Genomic DNA, 25,372 nt, shown 5'->3' on the forward strand with positions numbered 1-25,372 from the left:
TTAGAAGCACATTTCACAGGGAAAACATCTGGGTGGGTTGGAGGCCAGGAGAGGATTTCTAGTTGTATAGAAATCCGGCTCCTTGACCTTGGGCTCCATTCCTTAAGGAATTCCTTTAAGCTTTAAAGTGGAGCTGAGACGGAAATAACATAATAGATGTGGAAGACTGTCATAACGGATGTGGACGGCTTTGCACGAATTCCAGGCAGGACTTCCGTTTTCCTGCGGACCCAATATTGGCAAGAAACAAGACAGTGGTTGGATAGAATCAAAGGACAGGCCTTGAAATTGAAACCACCTTAATTTTGGTGCCACTTCTGTGGATGTTGTGAGGCTGCTAATGTAGCTGTGTTCTTGGCTGTGGTCGAAGCAGTGCTGGTCACAGGTCCAACAGGTTATTTCTGTGACCACTTAGGCCATGTGTTTAAAGCTGATTAGCTTTAAACATAGGTTTAACAGTTTCCCTATGAGTTGCTATTAGTATTAAATGAACCACCACTTGAGAAGTCATTCAATACGTATGAGTACATTTAGATATTGTTAATACATCGATTCTTGGCCTTTTGGCTAAGATCAAGTGTAGATATTGTTAATAATTTTTTAGAATCTGGGGCCAAGAGTCTTTATTTGAGCTCATGAATCTAATAAGCAAAAACCTTCAGGAACCTTAAATCCTGGGTGCAAATTGTCTCTTGCATAACCACAGTGGCTAGCACTCCATGTTGCTGGGAGCCTAGAGTCTTGGTGGGAACGGTGGGTCAGGCCAGTGATGTCCCCGCTGTATGGCTGTGCAGATGGCCATGCTTGAGGAGTGTACTTCCTTTCCATCCAGGGAGACCTGCAGTCTCAAGCCATGGTGAGGGCGGTGGCGCGTCAAGTATGCGAACAGCTCATTCAGAGTAAGTGCAAGGCTGGCCACCCATGCCCTATCTCATTCCTGTCCAAAGGATGCTTCCCTTCTCAGGACTAGAGAGACCAAGGAAGACCCCTCCAAGGCACTGGATGGCTGTGTCCACATAGCTTTACAAACCTTCTCTCTGAACCACCTACCAGCCTAATAGATTGTCCCAGGGCTTTACAGTGGTGGCACAGGAGCCACACTCCCATGTCCTCAGTCCAAGAAGCATTGATTTGCATATGCATATTTACTTAACTGCTGTGATCTTCCATTTCTCCTTCCGACATCAGATGGATGAGTCCTTTCTCAAATGTCAAGCATTTGAAGACTACCAGACCCGATCAGAACCGAGATGAGCATGGTGCTTGTTTCTGCTAGCCTTTAATAGCCTTTCCTTTCTTATCCAGTTTATAGCCATTGCCTTTGGCTAGCCCAAGGCCCTTCCCTTGATTCCTTAGGCTGTATGCCAACACACACACACACACACACACACACACAGGGTTATTGTGACATCTTATATGACAGTTGGGCATCATTCCCAAAGTCACACCAGAACATACTTGCTGGACCATTATTTCATTTCTTTATTTTCAAACCTGAATGTTTCAACAGCACTTATTTCAACAACGAATTCCTGTGCTCACCCATGTTGTACACATGCCTATTTATTTTATATATTTTGCCTCAAAAATCTAACCACAAGGTTACTTAGGGCGGGCCCTTCTCTTTGCCATGAATATGTTTAGTTCCAGACTATTTGAGGCCAAGTAAAAACAATTCCTCTCAGATGCACACAACTCCAGCCAAACTCCAATGCCCACCCCTCCCCCACACTGATAGCAGCCTCCTCCCCCAAGGGATGACATTTTCTGAGTAGTTTCCTTATCTCCCTCCGGGTTGTATTTACTTTAACCCAGAGAAGGTTGGGATTCAGACCAGTAGGGCCCAGCAAGTGCCAAGGTCTATTGGCAAGATCCAGAATTCCACCTGTTCCTTTGGGATAAACCCAGATCCTGCCCTGGGGAGGTACGGATGGCAAGGTGCAGGTTTTCACTCTGGCAACAATATCAGTGCAGAAGGAGGACAAAGCTACTACCACCAAACACAGTTGTCTTCCTCTGTGGGCTGTGTCTCTCTCTAATTCTATGATGCCCATGGTAAGAGAAAATTTACCAATTAAACGAAATAGTTACAATTAGTGACAAAATAAGATCTTCAAAAGCAATACATTCTACAAGGGAAATTGGACTTCCAGTCACTTCTAGAGAAGGATATACCCAAAGCTCATATTAGTTCTGCTTTATCTCAGAGGTTTCTTATCTCAAATGGGCAATGCAAATGAATAGAAGATTAAACTTGAATGAAATTGCACTGGGCTGAATCCTTACAAGACTCTGAACACACAGCCGGAAGAACGATTCACAGTATTTGCTGCCTTATTTTTGCTATAGAACAAAACCCTTGGATAACATGTAACCTTTTAACACATGCTCAAAAAGTCTCTGGCCCAATACAGAGTCTTCTCCCTTCGAAATTCTCCGACTCTGATGCATGACTTCTAGGAGTGGAGAGATCAGAAGTGAGACAAGGTATGGAAGGAATCTGTGCAGTAGAGAGGGCCCATCTATCACAGGAGGAATCGGAGGCCTCTGCTGCACGCACCTTGGCTGTCTCCGTAAACAGAGCTCGGCTTTCCCCCGGGCTGCATACACTCCCACCCTGAGCCGCTTTCTGGGTGTGCGTTCCACACAACCTCAGTCAGCTGGGTTTTCGTTCTTAGTTGATCACAGGAGTTATGCTAAGAAGAGGTGCATAGAAATGGAGAGAGGGGCAGTGATGACAGCTGTAGAAGTGATGAATGACAGCCTCTGTCAGATAAGGAAGTGAAAAAGGCAGACGCCTCACCTGCCCAGACGTGCCTGCTGCGGAGGACGCGCCTGCTGATTGAATCAGGAGAGGGTCCCCCATGACGCTCGTCCTTCACTGTTTACGGAAAGAATGCATTGGATGTATTTACATGTGCTTCCTAAAATATGATTAATGCTCTCATTTAGATTTAAGTATTTAGAAGGAAATAAATGAATCTGAAGAGGTAGCTCAGTTGGTAGACTGCTGGTCTGAGGTTCGATCCCCACCACATAGAGCAGGCTTAGTGATGGCGTGCCTGTAATCCCAAAGGTGAGACCCCCTAATCTCGGAAACAACCCCCCAAAGCCACAAAAGAGTGGGTGACCCTACACACCAAAATAATAAATGGAGATGAATACTGGTCACCTGTAGGGGAAATGTCACCTTCAAAGATGACGGGAAATGAAGAATTGCGGTATTAAGGCATTTCTTACAATTGTTAAAATGTGTTCTTCCAACCTGAGTTAAGGAGTTATGAGAGAAGAACGGGATTTTGTTATTATTATATTTTAAGCCTAAAACCCTGGAGGGCGGGGGGGGGGGAGGGGGGAGCCTGCAGCTGGGACTCAGGCAAAGGTTCCTGAAAAACCGTCTTGGCAACCAGAGTTGAGTGGAGACAGGCCTCGTCTGGGGATTTGGGAGCAGGAGGGCGGAGTAAGCTTCGTGGGTTACAAGAAAGCCATGTGGAGGGAAATTGATGAGGAGAAAGGCAGTGGGGTGAGGGGTCAGGGATCAGGTAAATGTTAGGGTGAGTGTAAAATTTATGACTTCTGTTCAGTGGTGTTTATTGCAACACTGACATGAACTGTGGAATTCCAAACACATGAGATGTGACTTGAATGTAGCCCAGCCATTAACATCATCCAGGAGAAAAACGCAAAACTGCTGAGTGACACACGAGCCTATCTCAGAAGGGTGTGCCTTGTCCTCAGCAGACACAAAAATCTGTGTCTGAGCTGTTTGGAGGTTCGAAGCACGGCACTCCAGTTTCCACTTTAATTGTGTGACGGTCCCTTCATCTCTTGTTGCTCAGGTCACATGGCCAGGTACACAGCCATCCTCAATCAAATCCCCAGCCAGTCCTCATCTATCCGGACCATCCAGGGCCCTCCGGGGGAGCCCGGGAGACCAGGTTCACCTGGAACCCCTGGAGATCAAGGACCCCCAGGTGCCCCAGGCTTCCCAGGAAATGCAGGAGTGCCGGGGACCCCAGGAGAACGAGGTAAGCAGGACTACTTATCCCCAGAGAAGCGGACAGTGAATCAGAGTGTGACCATGGTGCTTATACAGTGACAGACTCTGAAATAAAGAGTAAAATTAACTCTACCCTTTTCACTAAATGTCTTATATGTCCCGAGACTGAGATAACTAAGCAACAGACCTTTTTTTTTTTTTTTTTTTTTTTAAATCAGAGTATAAGCACTGTGTGGCAGAGTAGGGCCAGAAGCCCTACCTCCCTTCTTAGAGGCTTTGGTTTAACTGAGAATTGTCTATGTGATTACACCGTTTCTGTCTTCCCCGCATGCCCCCTCCTCCCTTGTCTCTCCGTTATGCCCTCTCAAATTCATGAACTCATCTATGATTACTCTTCCACCTGTATGCATATACACAGATATGCACGACTTACCGAGTCCATGTAGGCGACCTAGGACTGCGACACCTGTCACGGGGCTCACAAGTGGAAGAAAAAAGTGATTTTCCTTCCTCGGCAGCCATTTCCTTCCTGTGGCTCTTCATTTAGGGATAGGGCCTTCTAAACTTCCTCCTCACCCATATCGGTATGATGGCTGGCGTGGTCTCGTGCAGGCAACCGTATCGATGAGGTCGAGGTCGTGGGTACAGCATCCCCGTCACGTCCAGGGAAGACTGTCTTGCAACGGTTGTCTCTTGGTTCTCAGGCTTTTCTGTGATAGTCTCTGAGCCTTACTTACAGGGGTGTCGTATCATAAAAATGAACTTAAAAACAAAAATCACACGATCACTGAATAGGTGTGTTTCATTCATTTTATTTATTTTTCTACCTTTCAAAAAATCCTCTTTCCCTTTGTTGTGCATCTTCATAGTGCAAGGTTCAGGTTAATTCTCTCCTGTGCCTGAGCCTCATACTGATTACCCTAGTGCAGGAATAGACACCCCTGACCATGTGGTACATTTACTCCCAGTTTCATGGGCCTCTGACATTAGCTGACAACTAGATTGTTGAGCATAAGAGTCAACATGTTGTGATTGGCAGTGCACAATGCTTTTGATGTCATTTCCTCCACGGCTGTCACATTGACTATGATCTGGTTGTGATTATCATGCAAGGCACAAAATCAGAAAGAAGGGCTTAATACCCTTCCAATGCCCCCAAAGATCTGGCCATCCAAGGGACTGTACTTCTGCCAGCAGGGCACTCTTCAAGGGTGTTGAGGTTAGAGAAACTGTGACTCACAGGACATAGAGCCAGCACCCAAGCCACTCTCAGCAAGCTACAAGCTGTCTTTGCTCTTTATGGAAATCCATACTCTGTCCTTGCCAAACTGAGTCTTTCCTACATTGCAAGATTAACTGAGTGATTAGATCAGAAGAAAAATCACCCAGGGGTTCTCAAATGGTAGTGTGACAACCGTTGAGTATATGAATTTCCATGGCATCACTTCATTTTTGTATGTGTGTGTGTGTGTGTGTGTGTGTGTGTGCAATGCATCCAATTGAATTGAAATTGAAGTCCTCAACCATCTGTTCTCCTGGCCATCCAGTTTTATATAAAAGAAAGCACATGAAGGTACTGAGTCCAAACAAGGCTCAAAGTCAGCCAATGGCAGGACCAGTAATAAGAAACAGGAGTTTTTTTTGGTTTTTTTCATTGTTGTATCAATTATAATTATCATGATCACAATGCTATATAAGACCATCTCTAAGAGAGCACTATTTCATAATGAGGAAAAATAAGTATTGTTACTCGTCAGTATAATAACTGTGAAAGCAAGAGTAAAGAAACATGGCTGATGGATAGTCTCTAGCGTAGGATTCAAGTGAAGCTCTTTCTGCTAAGACTGTAGATGCACAGCTTTCTTCAGTTGGCCAACTTTTTATCAGAAGTCCCCCATTTGGTTTCTCTGTTGCAGTTTTTCAAGCTTCTAAAAAACAGCCCATGCTGTAGAGTAAAATATATAGAAATATATAGAGGCGTGCTGGGTCACAGCTTTAGTCCCAGCACTTTCAGGAGAGGCAGGTGACTCCTGGAGCTTGAGGCCAACCTGGCCTACAGAGAGAGTCCCTGGACAGCAAGGGCTACAAGGCCAAATCTTGTCTAATTAAAACAAAACGGGGAGGGGGCAGGGGAATGGGGCAGGGAGAGAAGGGAGGGGAGGGGTGATTTGGAATGCTGGTGTAGTAGCCATGCAAACATAAGAGGCTGGAAGACTGGAACAGCATTCTTACCCTCTTTTCCTCCTTTCTTCATCCATTAAAAGGCCAGTGGGTGTGTGGGTGTGTGCTTGTGTGGGTGTGTGGGTAGGTGTGTGGGTGTGTGTGGGTTTAGTTTCATTTGTGTGGCTGTGATACAATATTTTCTCATAGAGTAATTTAGTACTTTCCCAGAGTAAGAACCCCAGAGAAAGAGTTCTTACCTTAACTCACACTTGCAGGTTCATCACAGCAGAGATGGAAAAGCCATAGGAAGTTAAAACAGCTGGTTACTCCACATCCACAGTCAAGAGCTAGGTTCAATCAATGCATACACACACACACACACACACACACACACAAGCATGCAGGCATGCCCTTGGTACTCGGCTAGTTTTCTTTTTTTCTTTCTTTCTTCCTTTTTTTTTTTTTCAAGACAGGGTTTCTCTGTGTAGCCCTGGCTGTCCTGGAACTCACTCTGTAGACCAGGCTGGCCTTGAACTCAGAAATCCGCCTGCCTCTGCCTCCCAAGTGCTGGGATTAAAAGCGTGCACCACCACTGCCTGGCATCAGCTAGTTTTCTACACTCTTATATAGTCAAGAACCCAAATCGGGGACAGATATAGCCCATTTTCAGACTGATTCTTCCAACATCATTTAAGGCAGTCAACACAGTCTCCCATAGAAATGTCCGTAGACCAATCTGCTCTAGACTTCACTGAGACTCTCTCCCCAAGGTTGTGTCAAATTCACACACTAACCATCACAGGAGATCTTAGATTTTATCATCTCCATTTTAAAAATTCTACTTTGACATAGTATCTTTGCTTAACTCCTTCCTTTGAGAACTGGCCAAACATTTTTTGCATGGAGAGAGTAGAAGAAAATGGAAGACAGAGTCTTGGTCTAAGCCATGAGGGATGATGGCTTTCCACAGCTTCCCTTATTGACTCAGGGGCTGGTTTTGCTCATCCTGGCAGTGTCTCTCTCTCTGTCTCCTGTGGCAGTCTGTCTCTCTGTCTCCTCCTTGGCCCTTCTTCTCACTTCATTTCAGACAGTCTGATTCAACTTCTGGGGAGCAATAGTCTGTCGGCTCTCTTCTCAGTTCGACTGCAACACACAGAGGATCCTCAGAATAGGAGGATTCAGAGAGACCAGCTGAAGTTTTCTTCACACACACCAATGCTGACTGACTTCCACAGTGGCCTCCATTCTGCCTAGTGGTGTGCTTTTGTTATATAGCCTGGTTTCTAATCTGCTTTTCCTTACCTTGCTACAATCAAAGAAAACTGTTTGTCTGTGGACCATCATTCTTTCTTTTTGCTTGCTTAGTTCCTCTCACTTCACCCTGCACTGCCCTTGGGATCTGTTTTTACCAGGGTCAACCTTCACCTCGTCCTTGCTTCCCTTAAATCCCATAGTCTGGCTTTTCTGAACTTCCTAGCCTCTCGGGTAGCTAACTAGGGCGACCAAAATAGACTTCCTTGATAATCAATGTATCAGTTCAATTTCCCACTCCAGTTGTTGCACTGTTCATATCCACACCGGTACCTTGAATTGAAAACAGACTATAACCAGGTCAACCGTGAGTTTCTTTATTTATTTGAAATGAGTTATTTACTTGGGATGAGATCTTTTTAATTTACTCAGAAAGAATCAATAAAACATGTTAACTTCTGACTTCATTGACAATTCCTCTAATTCTGTGACTCTTCAAAAAGAGTTGGATCAAAGGCACCATCCAACTCAGTAATTTCATTTTTTATTTTCTCCCAGTTAAAACTGAATTTCATATTTGGTATGATTCCTACAATAAATCAGCAAAGTTTTATTCAGCACAGGGATTTTGTGAGGTTTTGAGGCTTCTCCATGTGAGAGATAATACTATTATTTGTGGCTGGAACTTATTCAGCATCAAACACCTCTGCCAATAGTTGTCATGGACCAATGTGTACACTACCTACCTCATCCAAAAATTGGGAATGGCTCAGAGATGAAAGAAGGGTGAGATACTACTGAGTTTATAGGCTGGGGGATGGCGGGTGCCTTGAGATGTGTAGAAAGTAAATGCTTTCAAGATTTAGAGAAAGATACGATTGTGGACTTGGATACGAAAGAGTATTGGTAAATATGGAGCAAATACCCTGTGCTAGCTGGCCAGCACATTATTTATTAAGAATTAGGATTAGCTCCATTATTTTTGTGATGCTGAAGGTCAAATCCAGGACCTTCCATATGCTAGAAAGATGTTTAACCACTAAGTATATTCCAGCCATGGATTAGCGTGCATGCATGCATGGTGTGTGCATGAGCGTGTGTGTGTGTGTGTGTGTGTGTGTGTATTCATGCATGTGTTTGGGGTGCACACACACATGTATACCCATATGAGTGGAGACAAAATGGCCGTTGTTACTCAGGTATTATCCATTCTACTTTTTATGAGACATCTTACTTTCCTTGCTAAGTAGGTTAAGGTGGCTGATCAGTGAACTCCAGGGGTCTCTTGCTTTGGCCTCTGTGGTACTGAGATTATAAGTGTACAACATCACTTATTCCTCCTTTCTCTTCTTCTCCTATTTCCTCTTCTTGTTCTTATTCTTCCTCTTCCTTCTCCTCCCCTTCCTTCTCCTTCTCTTCCCTCTTTCCTCTTTCTTTCATTTTTTTCTTCTTCTATGAGTTCTGAGAATCCAACTCAGATACTTGCGTCTGCAAAACAAACACTCTACTGACCGAGCTATCACTCTAGCCTGTTTTGTTTTGAGACATGGTCTCGAGTTGCCTCTGCTGACTTTGAACTTGCTATGTAGCTAGGGCTAGTTGTGAACCCTGATCCTCCAATGTGCTGAGATTAGAGCTATGCATCACTATGCCCAACAAAGCTCTATGTTAGGTGATGAAATTGCAGCAAATATGTAATTGTAATTGTTCAAAGTCACTGAGCAGAACAACAAGTGGGCCAGGACCTGGATCTCTATTTCACTGAAAGGATTTCTTCCTAGAGCTACACACACCCTGTACTTCCACATAAACATCAGCAATTGATCAGGGCATGCCCTCAAGCAAAGTCAAGTGAGAGGACCTGACCTTGCTAGGATGCTATATGTAAATGACAGTCCATCCAAGAGACCAAGAAATGGCGCGAAGGCAGGGATTTCTTCCGAGTACTAAGATAAGCTATGGCTAACACAGGTGATAAACTGTTGTTCAAAAATAGACCCAGGTCTGATGCTGGGGAGTTTTCTTGTGTTCAGTATTCCTGTGATTTAAAAGTTAGCTGTGAGAACTGCAGATAAATTTGACAGATGGTGCTGGTTATCAATGAAGCATCACAATAACTCTCAGCCAAGATCGTCAACAATGGAAAGGACCATTTGGAAAACTCTTAATGTCCATGTATCCTGCTTTGGTTCTGGAAAAAATAACCTTCATGGGACAGACCAGCCTGAGTAGAGAGAGTGTGTAAATGAATTCTGTTGTGATTTACTGCTTGGCAGTCGAATATAATATGTCTTCCAGTTATCATTTTTTTTATTACCATTGATAGTCAGTTGTACGACACGTGTCATTTATTTCCATTGCTATTAAGAATCAACCGAAATACATTTTTCTTTCTTCTCCCCATTTTGCATTTTTTGAGTGGTGAATACAGATAGGTTTCCCTCTTCTCACGCAATGAGATGAAGTATAATTTGGACTCCCTTTAGAACAAGTCCTCTCTCTCTGCAAGTCTGATGGTATTGTTCTAATGTACTGTCTCTTTAAGATGTTTGGTAATGGATTCTCTCTCTCTCTTTATTTTAATTTTTCTTTCTGGTGTTCAGTTAAAAGCTTTGAGCCCACAGTGATGTCTAAAATGAAAAGTGTGATGTCAACCAGGCTTGTAATCAAGCAGACGCTGAGCGAGGCTGGGGGACCAGCTCAGGACAGCGTCCTCACAGGACATCTGGTGCCCAGGATGGCCATGGGGGTGGGGCTCATCTCTTCCACATGGGACTCTCCACAGCAGTGGTTCATAGCATGGCTGTCACTCTCCCCAGAGCTGGAGGTGAACAACAGAAAGAATTCACAGTGCCTTTCCGGACTGAGTCTCAGAAATTCAAGCTTTTAATTCTGCCATCCTCTGTCCATCAGAACCAGCGGTGGGAGTCAGAAAGCACAGTTCACGCTGAAGTACAGGGAAGTCAGTTCTGTAAGCTAAGTCCGTTTTGGAGGAAGACAAAACCATGAGTCATTATTTAATTCATCACCCTCCTAGATCCAACCCAGGCATAATGCTTTTATCCAGTAGCATGGCCTCCGTCCTACTTCCCTCGTCCTCTTTCCACCCTTCCCTACACGATGCAACTTCTCAGACACTGAGAAACGAAGGGTTTAAGAGAGGTTGTTCCAGTATGCCAACTTTTACCCTTCATTTGTGTGGTTTTCTCTCTTATATTCTTTAATATCATTTAGTTGTAGATGTTGCTTTTTAGAATATGCAGGTGTAAGCACCTCGAGGAAGTATAAGGCAAGATGGATAGAAAACATTTTTCTAGGCATCATCATCCTTTATAACACTGTTTCTGAGATGCATTATATTCAAGACAAAACGGTTCTCTAAACACATGAAGGTTTTAAAGAAAAAAGGCCATTGTCAAATTGAAATCAGATTAAATTATGTCTTTACAACCATAATAAAAGCTGTAAAGCAATATAAATAAAAGCCTCTTTTTGCCACGAAAGCCAATATAATTATTTTTTTACTTAAAAAAATTAAAAATCTTACCATCTAGACAGCAGTTTCAAACATATATTTAATAAATCAACTGACTGATTCCTCCCTCATGAGCATGTGACATGCATCATTAGCACCCAGGTGGAACTGACTGTCTTGTGCTGGATTTTAATGACTTCACTTTTGTCAACTCTATCTCATGGAGGAGACTCTGTTCTCGTCAAAGAATGTATGTTTTATTTCCCCAGGCCCCCTGAAATCCAATAGTTCTTTCATAAATCTTAAGTGATGCATGGTGCTGATTGCCTGTTGGCTAGCTGAGCGGCTGCTATTTCTCAATCGTTTTAGCATCATGATCAAATTGGAAGTCCATGCTGTTGTCTCTATAGTGTGTGTGTGTGGGGAGAGGAGACAGCATGATAAAGGAACCATTACTACAGTGAATGATGAAGGCTTCACGTCTCAAGCTGACATTGTTTTTAAGGAGATCTCATTACACCAGGTACTGGCAGTTGGGTGCCCAACAGGAGGCAGGGAAGAAAAGGAGGAATGGAGGCAGGGACAAAGGAATTCCTTTTTATTAAACCATATCTTTCCATTTTCTAGATTTTTCAGGGCTTGAACATAATAAATTAGTGCACTGGAAACATAAATCCTACTTCATATGATAAAACCAAAGCTGTTTAGCCTTAATAAACTAATTTTTTGGGGGTTTTGGATGTCGCATCTCAACAAGTAAATATTTTAATGATGAAATTAGTGTGTTCCAAATGCACATCTTAAACATGGGCTAAAACATATAGAGGAAAGGCACATGTATTAGCCTTTTCAATTTCCTTTTTTTTTAAAAAAAAGACTTAATATTGGCATTAGACTACTAGGTAAATATAGCAAAGTAGCTTGATTTTTCTGAAGTTCTTTGAGAAATTGGGAAAACATAATGAGCTTCCTTATACACCAAATGTGTTCATTCAAAAAGAAGCCCTGTTGACTTTATCCCAGGTCCCTGACATAATTCTTTTCAATCCCAGGGGTAGAGTTATTCAAATCTTGGCTCAGTTTTCCCATTAACTACAAATAACATGAGTTCACAATAATTTGTGCAGTATGTGATATCATAGCATTTAAGGAGGGATGTTGATGTTTTGGAAAGGGAAGTGACAGAGTAGCTTTTGCTCTGATTCTCTCAGGCACCTGTGCGGTTACTGTGTGAGTAGAAAGAGTAGACATGAGTAAAAAGTTGGGATTTCTGGTGCCTGACACGACCTGTGTCCCCTTGTGCCATCCATGTACCTGTGGCTGTGACCTACAGCTCTACAGTAGACAGGCGAGTGCTGATGCCTGGGGACTGTATCTTTTCCCATTTCTCCTCCTCCCTTTGAAGTATCTTCCCTCACACCATCTTTTTTTTTTTAACTGTCCCTGTACTTCAAGGCTTGATAGTGACTCTCTGTTCTTGTTAATCTATAGGTCGCATCTCTACGTAGCTTTTAAGACCTTCTAATATCCATCTTACCCTTGAAATTAATCCCATCTCTGTTAAATTCACTTTGCCAGCAAGGTCTAGAGTGGTTTGTATTTTCTTGGCAGGGTCCTAAGTTATAAATAGCCAGCTGCTAACATGAAAAAGGCAAGATGGAGAACTCTTTAGGAAGGCTTATTTACATCTACATCTAAAACGACCCATAGTTTCTAGCCTTGCTCACTCTCACACAAAGTATAGAGCCTCGTATGATCTTAAGTCATCCTCTGAACCAAAGACATAGAAATAGGAGAGCTCAGCAAGATGCATTGAACACTCAGCAAAATGCACCCAAATCGGTCTCTCTGCCTTCTTGTAAGTGGTACCAAGTACCCTGTGTCTTTCAGACAGTGGGACCCACAGCACAAGAAGAACAGACTACACTTGGATCTCACTGCCAGCATCTCCCTGGCAACAGACAAATAGAACACAGCTGAAGCCTTGCTTCATAGTCGCTGGCTTCTTAGTATAATGACATTGAAAGTATTTCCCAGACCTTGCATATCTGCCCAGGCAGAAATCCCAGGAGTTTCTCCAAATGTCTCAACTCAGGAAGAATTGAATCTGCTCCTTAGAGTCGCATGAGATTCCTGCCCGGAGTGCTTGGGGGTGGCCAAGGGCACAGAATGGAATAAAATATTCCAAGTCGAAGGCCAATGGGCCAAAGAAAATAGGAAACAGACAACAAAGGACCAGACACAGGACGTGTAGTCAGTGAAAGTAAGATAAATCCTTTCAAATACAACCCGGACTCTTTCTCGGAGCAGAAGGCAAATTGTCAAGAGGACACTTGGAAAGAAACTCACAGCTGACTGCTGAGTTGTAGGTAGAGGGGCCATGCAGACCATTCTGCAGGCAGCTGGAAAGGCAGAACCCTAACAAGAGCAAACATGCCATCAGGGGTAGACGTGGAAATGCATTTGGCCTTGCACAGAAGTGCATCTCCCAGCCTACTTCTGTTTTCCTGTGATCCTGTTAAGACACAGCCCTCTTTCAGGACTAGTAGTAGAATCAGCCCCATTAGTTCTTGTGAAGACTAAAAATAAGCAATCCACTTGGCATTTATACCAATAAATGAAATAGTGTATAAGACTACCTGATATACTATCAGCCATATTTTTCCCTTATCCACACCTACAATGGAATTGGCATTCACCCAGTAGTTCAACAATTTTTTACAAAACGTTTTATGATATATATTAACTGCCAACATGTACAACTGATTTAAGCTTACCCCTGACTAGCTTACAAATGAATGAGACTCAGGCTGTAGTTATTTTATTTGGCTTTGGCAATTACTGGAGATAACCCGTAATCTACTTTTCTAACTGCTGTCATGGCTACCTCCCCGTTGGTGGTCCCTAGATTCTTGTTTCTCCTAGCAACCTGGTCATGGTCCATCTCCCTTCATGGTGGCTTCCTCCTCTCTCCTCATTCTTCCTCCTTCTCCTCCTGGTCTCTTCTTACTCCTCTCTCTTCACCCCTTCCCCCTCCCCACCAGGTAACTCAAAACCCACCTATTTCTAATCCCTCCAGTAATACGCTGTAGCCAATTATATTTAGTTTAAAATCAAAGAACAAGGTTTGCGCAACAAAAGCTTGTACACATGAAAATTCACTTGTAGGCCTAGACCTTCAGGTACAGAATTTAGCGTTACAGTACATGGCAACAGACCAAATATTAACAATTAATTACACAAAATAATTTTAGTTTTTGAGACAGTGTCTCTCATACAGCCCAGGCTGCATCAAACTCACTATGTCTCTGAGGCTATCCTTGAATTTATGATCCTCTTAAACTATAACCCCCACATACTAGGATTATAGGCAAATAGGGAACTGGAGAGTTAAAAATCAGTTTTGATCCGGGAGATTAAGAGTTGAAGTGTCAGCCTCAACTTGACTATTCACCCCTCAGGGATCATGGGTGCTAACTACAGACATCTGAGTGTTGGTTAGGCACACCCTCACTTAGTTCCTGTCCATTAGTTCTGGGCAGTCTATTCACTATGAGACTCTCAGTTGGTCTGATACAAAAGAGCTAAATGAGGTTTGGTGACAGCAGTCAGAAGGCTCTGAGTGTGGGGACAAGATGGCCATGAGAGGAAACAATTAGATGGGGTCAGAGATCGCAAGGGCTGTGGGGAAGGCAAGAGAGTAGAAAACTCATCCATTCATCCATTAGTTCACTCAACAAACCCTTTTGACTTGTGTGTCACGTGGAAGATGCAGAGTGCTAGGATGTAGCCACAGTAAGATGGATAACCCGTGACCTCTGGGACCTGCTATGGCTCTGCTTGTTACAATGATGATGAAGGGTTGAGTTGAAACTTCAAGAATGAGGAATTTCTAGGCATGTTGATGCACACCTTTAATCTCGGCACTTGGGAGGTAGGGATGTGTAGATCTTTGTGCGTTTGAGGCCAGCCTGGTAGTCACAGTGAATTGCAGGACAGCCAGTACTATATAGTGAGACCCTGTCTCAAAAACAGGGAAAAAGAATGAGGAATAGTTGAGGAGGTAGATGAGAGGGAGGGGCATTTCAAGAGGGAATATGCTACCCTTTTCCTAGAAAGGACACTGGCATCGAGCTTGTGTGACCCCCATCGCATCACCAATTGGCCTCACCTTCAACCTTGAAAAAAAAAAGCCCAAAAACTTTGTTATAAACTGTGACTGTTGTGCTCTGTAAAAAATATCTTTGTGCCCAAACTAGGGACTCAACCACTTCATGAGCAGTTGCAGACTCATGTTTTAGGACTCTTGATTCTCCTACCTTTTATCCTCTCTACCAGACTTTCAAAAGCATCTCTTCTTCTAACTTTGGGTCTGTGTATAACTTGCCCTTTAATTTCAATTCTCATTAACTCATTTATGGAGAGATGGAGAAAGAGAGAGAGAGAGAGAGAGAGAGAGAGAGAGAGAGAGAGAGAGAGAGAGAGAGAGACTAGCTCAGGTGTGATGAGCATGAATAATCTTCATTTTGGGAATCATAGACAAATATTAACACACTAGCCTAAGCTTAGAGGAGAATGGAGTTTACAGTAACTCCAAAATTTCCCTACCAATATAGCTTTGTATCTTTACGATTTTCATTTTCCTGAGGCATTTCAATGGGCTGGATATTTCCGTGAGGTTCTCTATCTGTTGCTATTACTTGCATTTTAGATGGCACCCAATGACACTTTTTTTCTATAGATTTCCAAAATCAAAGCAGCCAGATTTACTAGTTTGTATCCCCCCTCTGCCTTTTTCTTTCTGATGAATAAGTCAGGAAACTTGGTTGCTGCTGCTCAGGGTACTTTTCTGGAGGTCCCTTCAGGCTAATATGTTTTGCTAGGAGCAAGTCAAGATGCTCCTGCAGCTTCAGGTCCTAAGGGGTCTGAGTCACTGGGTAGATGCTAAGGAGGAGCATCTCAGTGTTAGTCAGCCATGGCCTCTTCTGTTTAATTTCTTCACAATCAGATGCTCCCCACAGGGGTTGCCATGTGACTCTGACAGAAGAAAAGGGGCTGCCTCTAAATACAGAGATTCATTTTAGGCCCCAAGCATTGATGAATAGGAAACCTCACAAGCTAGGAAGAGCTAACCCCAGAGAGCTTCTAGACTAATATGCAGTAGACTGTCTCCAGGGGTTTGGATCTGCAGTGTCCTCAGAGGCTCATGGTTTCAGTGTTTGCCTGCCATTTGTTATTTGTAAAGTAGACTTTAGGCGGTGGCTAGGGCTTTTGAGGTTATATCTACCCCTGGTTCCAGACAGATCACTTTGCTTAGCCATTCACCACAGTGTAAGCAGGGTCTGCGACACGCTGCTATCACCATGAATTCTGCCATGCCTTTCCAGTGTGAAGGACCAAAGCCCCTGAATCTGTGAGCCCTGAAAAAACCTTGTCTCCTTTAATGTGCTTCTGTTTGGTACTTTGATCACTCTGACACAAAAAGTAACACACTTGCATAGGGTGGTTTTTTTGTCTGGCAGTGTGGTTAGCAGCTGAGAATGAGCAAAAGCCTATAGGTGTTAGTTGTATCCCTTTAAAAGTCAAGGAGATAATAGATCTCCCTTCAAGAAATCTTTACCTCCCTGTGAGCTTCTCAAAGGGAGATCACAATTGGACGTGTGGATATTGGGCATGGGTTGGATGGTGGCTGGTGTCCAGGGCAGTGACAGAAGCACTGTCCTTTATTGGGATCACTTAGCACTGCCAAGGCCATGTGCAGTAGGAATGGGTGCTGTGAAGTGCTATAGCGGTTGGCTCATCGATGATTACTACTCAGAAAGGAGAGATTTTTATGTCAGCGATACCATGGTATTCTGACCCCAGGAGATAATTACCGAGATTGCAGAATATGGCAAAACTGCATTGCCAACCATTATACACGCATTATTTAGAAACTGTTCATTGCTAGCTGCTTTCCTCCTTAGTCATTATTTCCAGAATAAATTCTGTACTATACCAACACTTTTCTTTTTTAAAAACTCATAAGCTAGGATGTTAAAACAGCTGTCAGAATTCTTATTATTACTTCAAATTTGTCTATAGTGAATATGTATTACATTTATGCTAAGGGAAAAGTATTGTAATTTGAAATTGTAAGTCCCTTGTAACATTGCTACTACCTATCATATTTACTGTTCTAATTGACTGGCATTTCCCACCCCCAGCCCCAGTCTCAGTCCATTAGACAGTACTTCTCAGTAAATGTTGTTTAAGAGAGATGCTGATTTGCACTTCAATCTTTCCGAGCATTGTTGCTCCAGAGCACTGTGTAGCAGAGACTGTTGTGTGAGCTATGGAACCTGCTTCTAATATAATACTAACCTGCCTTGGATTGAGGCCAGTTCATCTGAAGGTGCTATCACCCATCCAGCGGTCTTGCTGTAGAATATGATTGGATAAGGGTGCAGCAGGGTATATTGACTGTGTTGATTTTTTTACCTGTAGAATTGTGTGGTTTATTAAGGATATTGAAAATCGAGACAGGGATGGTAGTATACCTCAGGAGGCAGAGGAAAGCAGATCTCTGTGAGTTCATGGCCAGCCTCAGCTACAGAGTGAGCTCCAGGCCAGCCAGGACTACATAGTGAGAATCTGTCTCAAAAAAAAATGTACTGTAAGTTTGGAATAAGAGTTCTGCCCAGTGGAAAAGAAATTCAAATAGGTTTTGACTTTTATGGGACTGAATCAGCCAAATCAAACACAGGCTTTCCTGAAGCTTCCACTTCTTAATGGAAAGTCATACACTTCAGAACTTTGTTGTTTAATTATAATTCATGCCTTTTGCAGAAATATTATGGGGTGGACCCAAAGGAAAATGTTAGACACATCCACTTGCGATACTTATTGTGCTACTTGTAGATTGCCAACTGCATACACTGAGTGGTCTGCTGTCTGCAATAGCAGACCTGTTCCTGGCAGGCTGAACTACTTCAGTAGGAAGGAGGGAAAAACGAAAAAAAAAAAAAACATGGCTGCCATGCCAATCCCCGGTAATGGGATTTTGTTTAATCTCACTGTGTCAGAGTTTAACCTGAAATCCTGTGATACCTGTCATCTTAAACTGTCTTCATTATCCTCACTGGAAAAGTACCTTTGTAACGTATAAAAATTGGAATTCTAAGATTTAATTCTGAACACAACTTTTTTCTGCCCCCTACCCCCCTTTTTGAAACAGGTCTGATGGGTGTCAAAGGAGAGAAAGGAAATCCAGGCATTGGAACTCAAGGTCCAAGAGGTCCCCCTGGGCCAGCAGGTAAATCTTTCTACCTAACAGAAATTATAAGATATAAGTCTTTATGATCATTTCATAGGTCCAGAAAATAGTCTTTTCCTATCCTTATGTCAACTGGGATAACTATATTTTATTAAACGGTCAGTGTGCTTGTTACAGTTCACCCATTAGGTCAGCTTCAAAGGTTATAGCACATTTGGGTTCGTTTTGCTTGAATGAATTGAACAAGGTTATAGTAACAGATAAATCCCAAGTGCTTGGTGGCACAAGGAAGCATTACTTCACATGTGCATATGTGCATGTGCATGTGAACACTCCCCCACATTTAGCCACTTGATGTCGATCATGAGTTATGGACCCTCCAAGAAAAAGATGTAGAAGGCCCATCAATCTCGACTTCCTAAATATGGTGATGCCTTATATCCAGTCAGACTCCCCTGGCTGGAACTGGCCACAGAGCCTCAGCTGAACTGGAAGGGAGGCATGAAATTGAGAGAAACATGAGGGAATTTGAAGAACATTGGTAGTTCCTGCTGTGGTTGCCTTGCCAAATGAGCTTTGTGGAAGTTTTGAGTCTTAAGCACAACATCATGTTTTTGAAATTATCTCCAGATGAGCCGAGTTGTCCCCAGAAACATGAACTTGTGTCCTATTGTATTTACAATCCTCCTCTTAGCCTAATAGAGTCAAACGCTTATAGACTTTTCCTTCCAACGCAACAGACAGTGGTTTGGAATACATCTCTAAGTCATTGTCCCGAAGCAATAGGTCCAACTTGATTGTAAATACTTCTCTTAGCTGTTGTGTGAGGAACTGGTATCATCTGGATACACAGGTTGGGTGGTTGGTGAGAACTGACCGACTGAAACTAAAAGTACCTGTAGATGTCATGTTATTCAAACAACCAAGTGCTACTTGTATTTATATCTCATTCCAATGATAGTTGAGTAGGATTTAATTGTTTATGGTTCGTTTGGATCAAATACATCTCCCTTCCCTCTTGGATTTCTGCTTGTCTGTCCCCCCCTAAAAAAACAACTTTTCCTTCTAATTTCATGTGTTCATTAAAAAAAAAAAAGCTGCCAAGTCCTCTAGTGCTTCCTATATGTGCTCAGATGCAGTAGCCTCTCGAGGGCCATTTTCCTGGACAAACAGATGTCTCCTCTCTGCAGCCATCACATGCCAATAGCTCCTTCCTGAAGGGGTGGGACCTCAGGAGCCCCTTCCTCTCTCTATGCACTTGAGTGACTTTATTTCTAGTTGAAGAACGCCTTTTAATCTAAGGAGAGCCAGGCCTAAAATTCAATAGGCATGCAAACCAAAAACACTAAGCCAACAAATTTCTTGAATTCAAAAACATTTTTTAATCACCGCTTATTTCCATTCATAGTTCCTAATTGATGTAAGATGGCCCAGGGAAATTTAGACTAATGGACTGGGTCCAATTTTAAACTACATCCCATTTGTCTCTTCCAGGATAACGCTTTTAGACCTTGACTAATTTAATTAGCTGAAATCATAAGCCGGTACCAATTTACACAATGATTTTAGCTTTCTGAGGTTGTGATTTGAATGTCCTCATGGGTGTCCACATGTGTGCTGGCCCTCCTATTGAGTTCATGAGGAGCCATGTTGGAAAATAGACCTTCACTGAGAAAATGAGAGTTTTGAGAATGGCCTCCTTCTCCCTTAATGCCCCAGAGGACATAGAGAAGAATACATTTTGCTCCTAATTATGGAGCTGATTACAAGCATTGTCTTTGAGGAGAACATGTGACTCTGGTACAATCTTTTGCCCAGGGACTCTATGGAAAAGAACTCAGTGAATAGAACAACTGAATCCCCTAATTGTTGAGAACTACAAGGTTGCTTCTTTTAAAGTTAATTTGCTTCCTGGTGATCTCAAAACTCACTCTATTGCCATCAATGACAAATTCTTTGCCTTTGGTTGCTTCCCAGGACCTTCAGGGGAAAGTCGTCCTGGTAGTCCTGGGCCACCTGGATCTCCTGGACCGAGGGGTCCCCCAGGCCACCTGGGAGTGCCTGGACCACAGGGTCCTTCTGGCCAGCCTGGATATTGTGACCCCTCCTCATGCTCTGCTTATGGTGTTGGAGGTAAGTATCAGTTCCCTGGGGGATTTGCCCAGTTATACAATGGTTACTACAAACCTGTGTGTGTGGTAGAGCAGGGGGATGAAAATTAAACAGTTAGGGAGGGCAGCAGAGCCTGGACTCCACACTCCCTTTACATCATCATCTGTATGCAGAGTGCAAATCTATAGAAGTCTACTCATATCTCTTAGGAGACACTTTAACACGGCTGCCATATTTTCTTTGTTTCCAGCTGTTGATTCCCGGGCTGGGGATATAGCATAGCGATAGTACATTTGCCAAATGGTGACCCATAGAGTCCTGGCCTCCTACTGGGCCATTTGTCACATATGGTTGAACATTTAAATATCTTCCATGCTGTTCCTGTTATGGTGTGGCCATGACATCCTGTGAAATTTCACTCTCTGTTTTAGTTCTCCCCCATAATAAGTGAGGTCCTCAAAATTCTTTTAGAGGACATCTGACCACCATGTGACAAGAAAGGTCTTAAGATAAAAGTCGCCTCACTGTTTTTGCTTTGTCACTAAGGGCTAGGCTGAGATTTTGAGAGATGAAGCATCCCACACATGGCTGCAGCCTGTCTGCTCACCCTGGGGCCTTTCACAACCTTGAGAGAGAGGTTCAGAGCCCACTATAGGTCTGTGAGGAGATTAGTCAGCAAATGTACGTTTTTTCCTTGTTAAGAGAAATTTAACCTTAGTTGTCAGAGAAATTGGTCAAAGTTTTGTTGATGTATTTTTTTTCTGTTCATCTTTTCCCTCCCTGTTCTCTCAAATCTGTCTCCTGTCCCTTAAGATCTCATCCCGTACAATGATTACCAGCACTGAAGTGCTAATCCTGCCTTTGGTTGCATTGACCTGGGGATTTGGCTATGGATACAGAACCAGTTCACCACACTGCTCCTGCCCCTGACCATGTCACCTCTTTCCTGCCTCACCTGCTTCCCCATCTGAGACTTTCAAGTCCCCTGCCTACCCTACTCCAGACATGCTGGAGTGATAACATCACAGGGTAACAAAGTAACATGAGTCAACGGTAGTAGAACCTGACTTCCCAGTCAAGTCTGAATGGAGGTCTATGACTGTGCGCCAAGACTTTGTCCCAAACACCTCTGCACAGGGGCTCTGTAATGGTTAATTAACTGTACATTTCTCTTTCACACGATATGATGAACATCTTCCTCCTGGCTCCTTTGCTCTGCCTCCCTCTCTTGACAGCACCCCCTTTCCCACTCTCCCCTGGTGATGCACTTGTAACAAGAGATTGGGTTTTTAATTTTATATTTTCTTCTATGATTCTACTGCATTTCAGGGTTTCTTTTGTAAATAAAAACATAGTATTTAAGCAATTGGCCACGGTTCCGGTTTTCTAACTAACTTCATTGTCTAGTTTGTCTCTCTTCCTCCTTTGACTAACTGTAGAGACTCGTGGGGAGGCGGCATGGTGAGCTGGACAGTGAGAGCTTTCTCCTCACACATTGCTCGTCTATGGTTTGTTGACCAAATCCATGTCCCTAAGGACCCAGAGAGGGGAGATTATCCGTTTATTGCTCCTGGGTCCCATCAGGTTCCCCACCCCCACTTTTCCTCTTTAGTGTCCCATCCAGATCAACCTGAGTTTACACCAGTCCAGGACGAGCAGGAGGCCATGGATCTGTGGAGCGCGAGCATCTGATGACCTCAGGAGACATTTGAAGAGCAGGGGCAGGCCCTCTTCTGGGGCTTCACTTTGCCAAATATTGTCACGTGGTTTGTACTCTACTTTGCAGAGGGAGGCAGGGCTGATGTTGTGGGGGTATATTTCCTCTGTGGATAACGTCAAATTTACTGTTTTTAAAAATTGTGTTTTTAAACCACCCCTTTCTGTGACACTGTTTTAATCACACACCACATAATTTGGTCTACTTCCAAAGAAGAGTGCTGAGAAGGATAAACCCCAGAGTGCCTTCTCTGTCACATCATTTCAAGTTGTAAAATAAGGAAGAGAAGTGTGGTTATGTCAGAGGGAATTTGAGGCCATAGCAGCAGAAGAGCGAATTCAGAGATTCCCAGTTTATGCCACTGACCCTGTATCCGTGGCAATGACCTTGCTGATAACTGAATCTCACCATCACTGAGGAAACTACCTCCTTCTTGTTTAACCTGATCTGTCCAATTCGTATAGATTACTCAGCAACTGGTTTCACGGGTATTTGGGGAGGAAAAAGAGCTAGAATATAGCCTTTCTCGATTCGGTAATTAAAAAAAAAAGACCCCATAAAGTCTGTTTTCCAGTAGTTTTGATTCGTATAAAATAATGACTTTCTACCAGTTCTGATGCAGAAGAGACCCATTTTTTTTTTATATATAAATCATTTGTCCAAGAGTGTGTTTCAGGGCTTGCCTCTCCTTGACTACAGGGATTGCTTTGTAAATGCAGATATGTTTTTGAAGACTTGTTTTTATTCTTTTTTTATAAGCAAATAAAAACTTAAAACACTCTGTGTGGATTCTTCGTCAGCCTTTGTGGTCTTAGCTGACAGGCAACCTCAAAAGGAACAGCTGTGGTCCCATAGCTAAACATTTTGCCTCTCACTCCTTTACCCCTTTATGTAGCTGCCTACAGCTATGTTGAACGAGTTGCCGGGGTCACCCGGAAGGAAAGCTGAGGACAGAAACAGGGTGACAAGAGGAACATGAAGGCAAGACAAATTTTCTGCTCAAGACTCAAAGTTTAATGGGGGCCTTCAAATATACAGGCGGGGTGTGGGGTGTGGGGTGTTGGAAAACCCATCCCCCAAAGGCTGGAAACAGGTCTGCAAGTCCTTGCTCAGTAGGTGGCTGGTGCCTCTCAGGAAATTGCGGGTCTGGAAGAACAATGGACTTTACCTTGGTCTCAGTGCTCCACCCTAGGTGGGAGACTTGTGGCTAGCACTGAGGTCTGGAAATTCCCGGCTCAGAAGGCTGAGGGGAGCGGGGAGGTCACACCTTTATCCTCAGTGGGGCAGAAAGCCAACCAGAGCTAATGTACACCACACAAAGAGCCGGGAATCCTTTTAATATTGTTTATAGCATTTAATATAATTTACCAGGCAATGAAGGCAACACAAATGTACCAAGTTTGCTCAATAAGACAGCAGTTAGCCACAGAACACCTCTGTGTAGAAGACATTCCTGAAAACTTCTGAAGCAGCGGTTCTCAAACTTCCAATGCTGAAGACCTTTGATATAGCTGCTCTTGTTGTGGGGATTCCTGGCCACATTATCATTTTCTTTACTACTTTCTTACTGCAATTTTGTTACTGTTATGAGTCATACTATAAAAACCTACATTTACAGATGGTCTTAGGTGAATCCTGTGGAAGGGCCATTGAACCCACAAAGGGGTCACAGCTCACAGGTTGAGGACCTCTGCTCTAGATGGTAAAGAGGAAATTAAATTGAATCCCCTAGACTCCAGACCTTAAACTAGAACTTCTTTTGGTTTTATTCCAAAGGAAAATTCTTAAGTATTAAAAAATAGTTGAGTTCTATTATATATTACATATTAGACCATTTGTTCTCGCCTAACTCATATGAAGTGTACATACTATCCATCTCAATAGTCACTGTTAAATGTCCAAACTGAGCAACCCAAAGAGGACCAGTAGGGAGCACTGTATCACCTTCCCTGTTACTTAAGTTAGAAGAGTTCTCCTAGGGAACCCTAGGTCTGACTAGGATCCCCTGTTCTGTTCTATTTGTTGGTTGGAATGAGGAAAAAATGAAAGCCATATCTTTCTGTGAGCCCCAACTCCTCAGTTGCCTGTCCCCGCTAATAGCCATTTTAAGAAAGTTGGCAAATCAAAACAACCCTGAGATTTCACCTCACACCGGTCAGAATGGCTAAGGTCAAACACTCAGGAGACAGCAGGTGTTGGCTAGGATGTGGAGAAAGAAAAACACTCCTCCACTGCTGGTGGGGCTGTAAGATGGTACAACCACTTTGGAAATCAGTCTGGTGGTTCCTCAGAAAACTGGACATGACACTTCCTGAGGACCCTGCTATACCTCTCCTGGGCATATACCCAGAGAATTCCCTGGCATGCAATAAGGACACATGCTCCATTATGTTCATAGCAGCCTTATTTATAATAGCCAGAAGCTGGAAAGAACCCAGATGTCCCTCAAAGGAGGAATGGATACAGAAAATGTGGTATATTTACACAATGGAATACTACTCAACAATTAGAAACAATGAATTCACAAAATTTTTAGGCAAATGGTTTGATCTGGAAAATATCATCCTAAGTGAGATAACACAATCACAAAAGAATACACATGGAATGCAATCTCTGATAAGTGGATATTAATTAGCCCAGAAGCCCTGAATACCCAAGGCACAAATCGCATAACAAATGACTCCCATGAAGAAGTATGGAGAGGGTCCTGATCCTGGAAAGGATTGATCTAGCGTTGGAGGGGAGTATCAGGACAGAGAAAAAGGAGAGAGGTGATTGGAGAATGGGTGGAGAGAAGAAGGTTTATGGGACATATGGGGAGGGGGGATCTGGGAAAGGGGAAATCATTTGGAATGTAAACAAAGAATATAGAAAATAAAAATATATATAAAAAAAGAAAGTTGAATGGCTTCATTTACAACCTAACAGGTTCTGTCTGGGTCAGGAGAAGGCTCAGAAGAAGCAACATGTCTGTTGAGTCACAGTATTTTTTTTTCTCTCCATCTTTCGGCAGACCTCATGTCTGCCTTTGGTTTCTGTTACTAGAGAGAAGAAATCTTGCTAACAAATGATTCAAACAGCATCGTGTATGTGGGTGCTTTGGAAGACTCAGGCAAATAAATAGCTTTCTGGGGTAACAAAGGAAGCCAGTGAGCATGTGGCCTGCAATCCTCTGCATCCCTGCTGAAATTACCATAGAAAAACAGGACCACCAAGGGATAGGAACTGCTCAATAGTGCAAGAAAAATCCACATAGCTGGACCTCGTATCCTCTGAGAGAACTCCTCCAATTGAAGCAACTGGGAAGGTGATACATTGCTCTTTGACAGTCTTCCGTCATGTTCTTCTGTCTGGGACATTTAATGATGACTGTCAAGACAGATAGTCTGTGTGTTTTAG

General features: G+C 43.1%; 1 protein-coding gene across 3 annotated transcripts in view; it reads left to right on the forward strand.

The window, feature by feature from the left end:
* Col14a1 (collagen type XIV alpha 1 chain) overlaps window positions 1–22,754 on the forward strand; it is a 216,402-nt gene extending 193,648 nt beyond the window's left edge. For 2 of the 3 annotated variants that reach the window (XM_052160565.1, XM_052160566.1), the window contains exons 44-48: window positions 833–899; window positions 3,840–4,028; window positions 18,106–18,183; window positions 20,122–20,277; window positions 21,869–22,754. In XM_052160565.1, the coding sequence (XP_052016525.1) occupies window positions 833–899; window positions 3,840–4,028; window positions 18,106–18,183; window positions 20,122–20,277; window positions 21,869–21,948 (570 nt within the window). In that variant the 3' untranslated portion in view covers window positions 21,949–22,754. Of the gene's footprint in view, window positions 1–832; window positions 900–3,839; window positions 4,029–18,105; window positions 18,184–20,121; window positions 20,278–21,069; window positions 21,627–21,868 lie in introns of those variants that run through there. The other variant, XM_052160567.1, reaches the window with a different exon arrangement.
* Window positions 22,755–25,372: the final 2,618 nt, after the last annotated feature.

Source organism: Apodemus sylvaticus, chromosome 17, assembly GCF_947179515.1.
Source record: "Apodemus sylvaticus chromosome 17, mApoSyl1.1, whole genome shotgun sequence".
In the NCBI taxonomy this organism is placed as follows: domain Eukaryota; kingdom Metazoa; phylum Chordata; class Mammalia; order Rodentia; family Muridae; genus Apodemus; species Apodemus sylvaticus.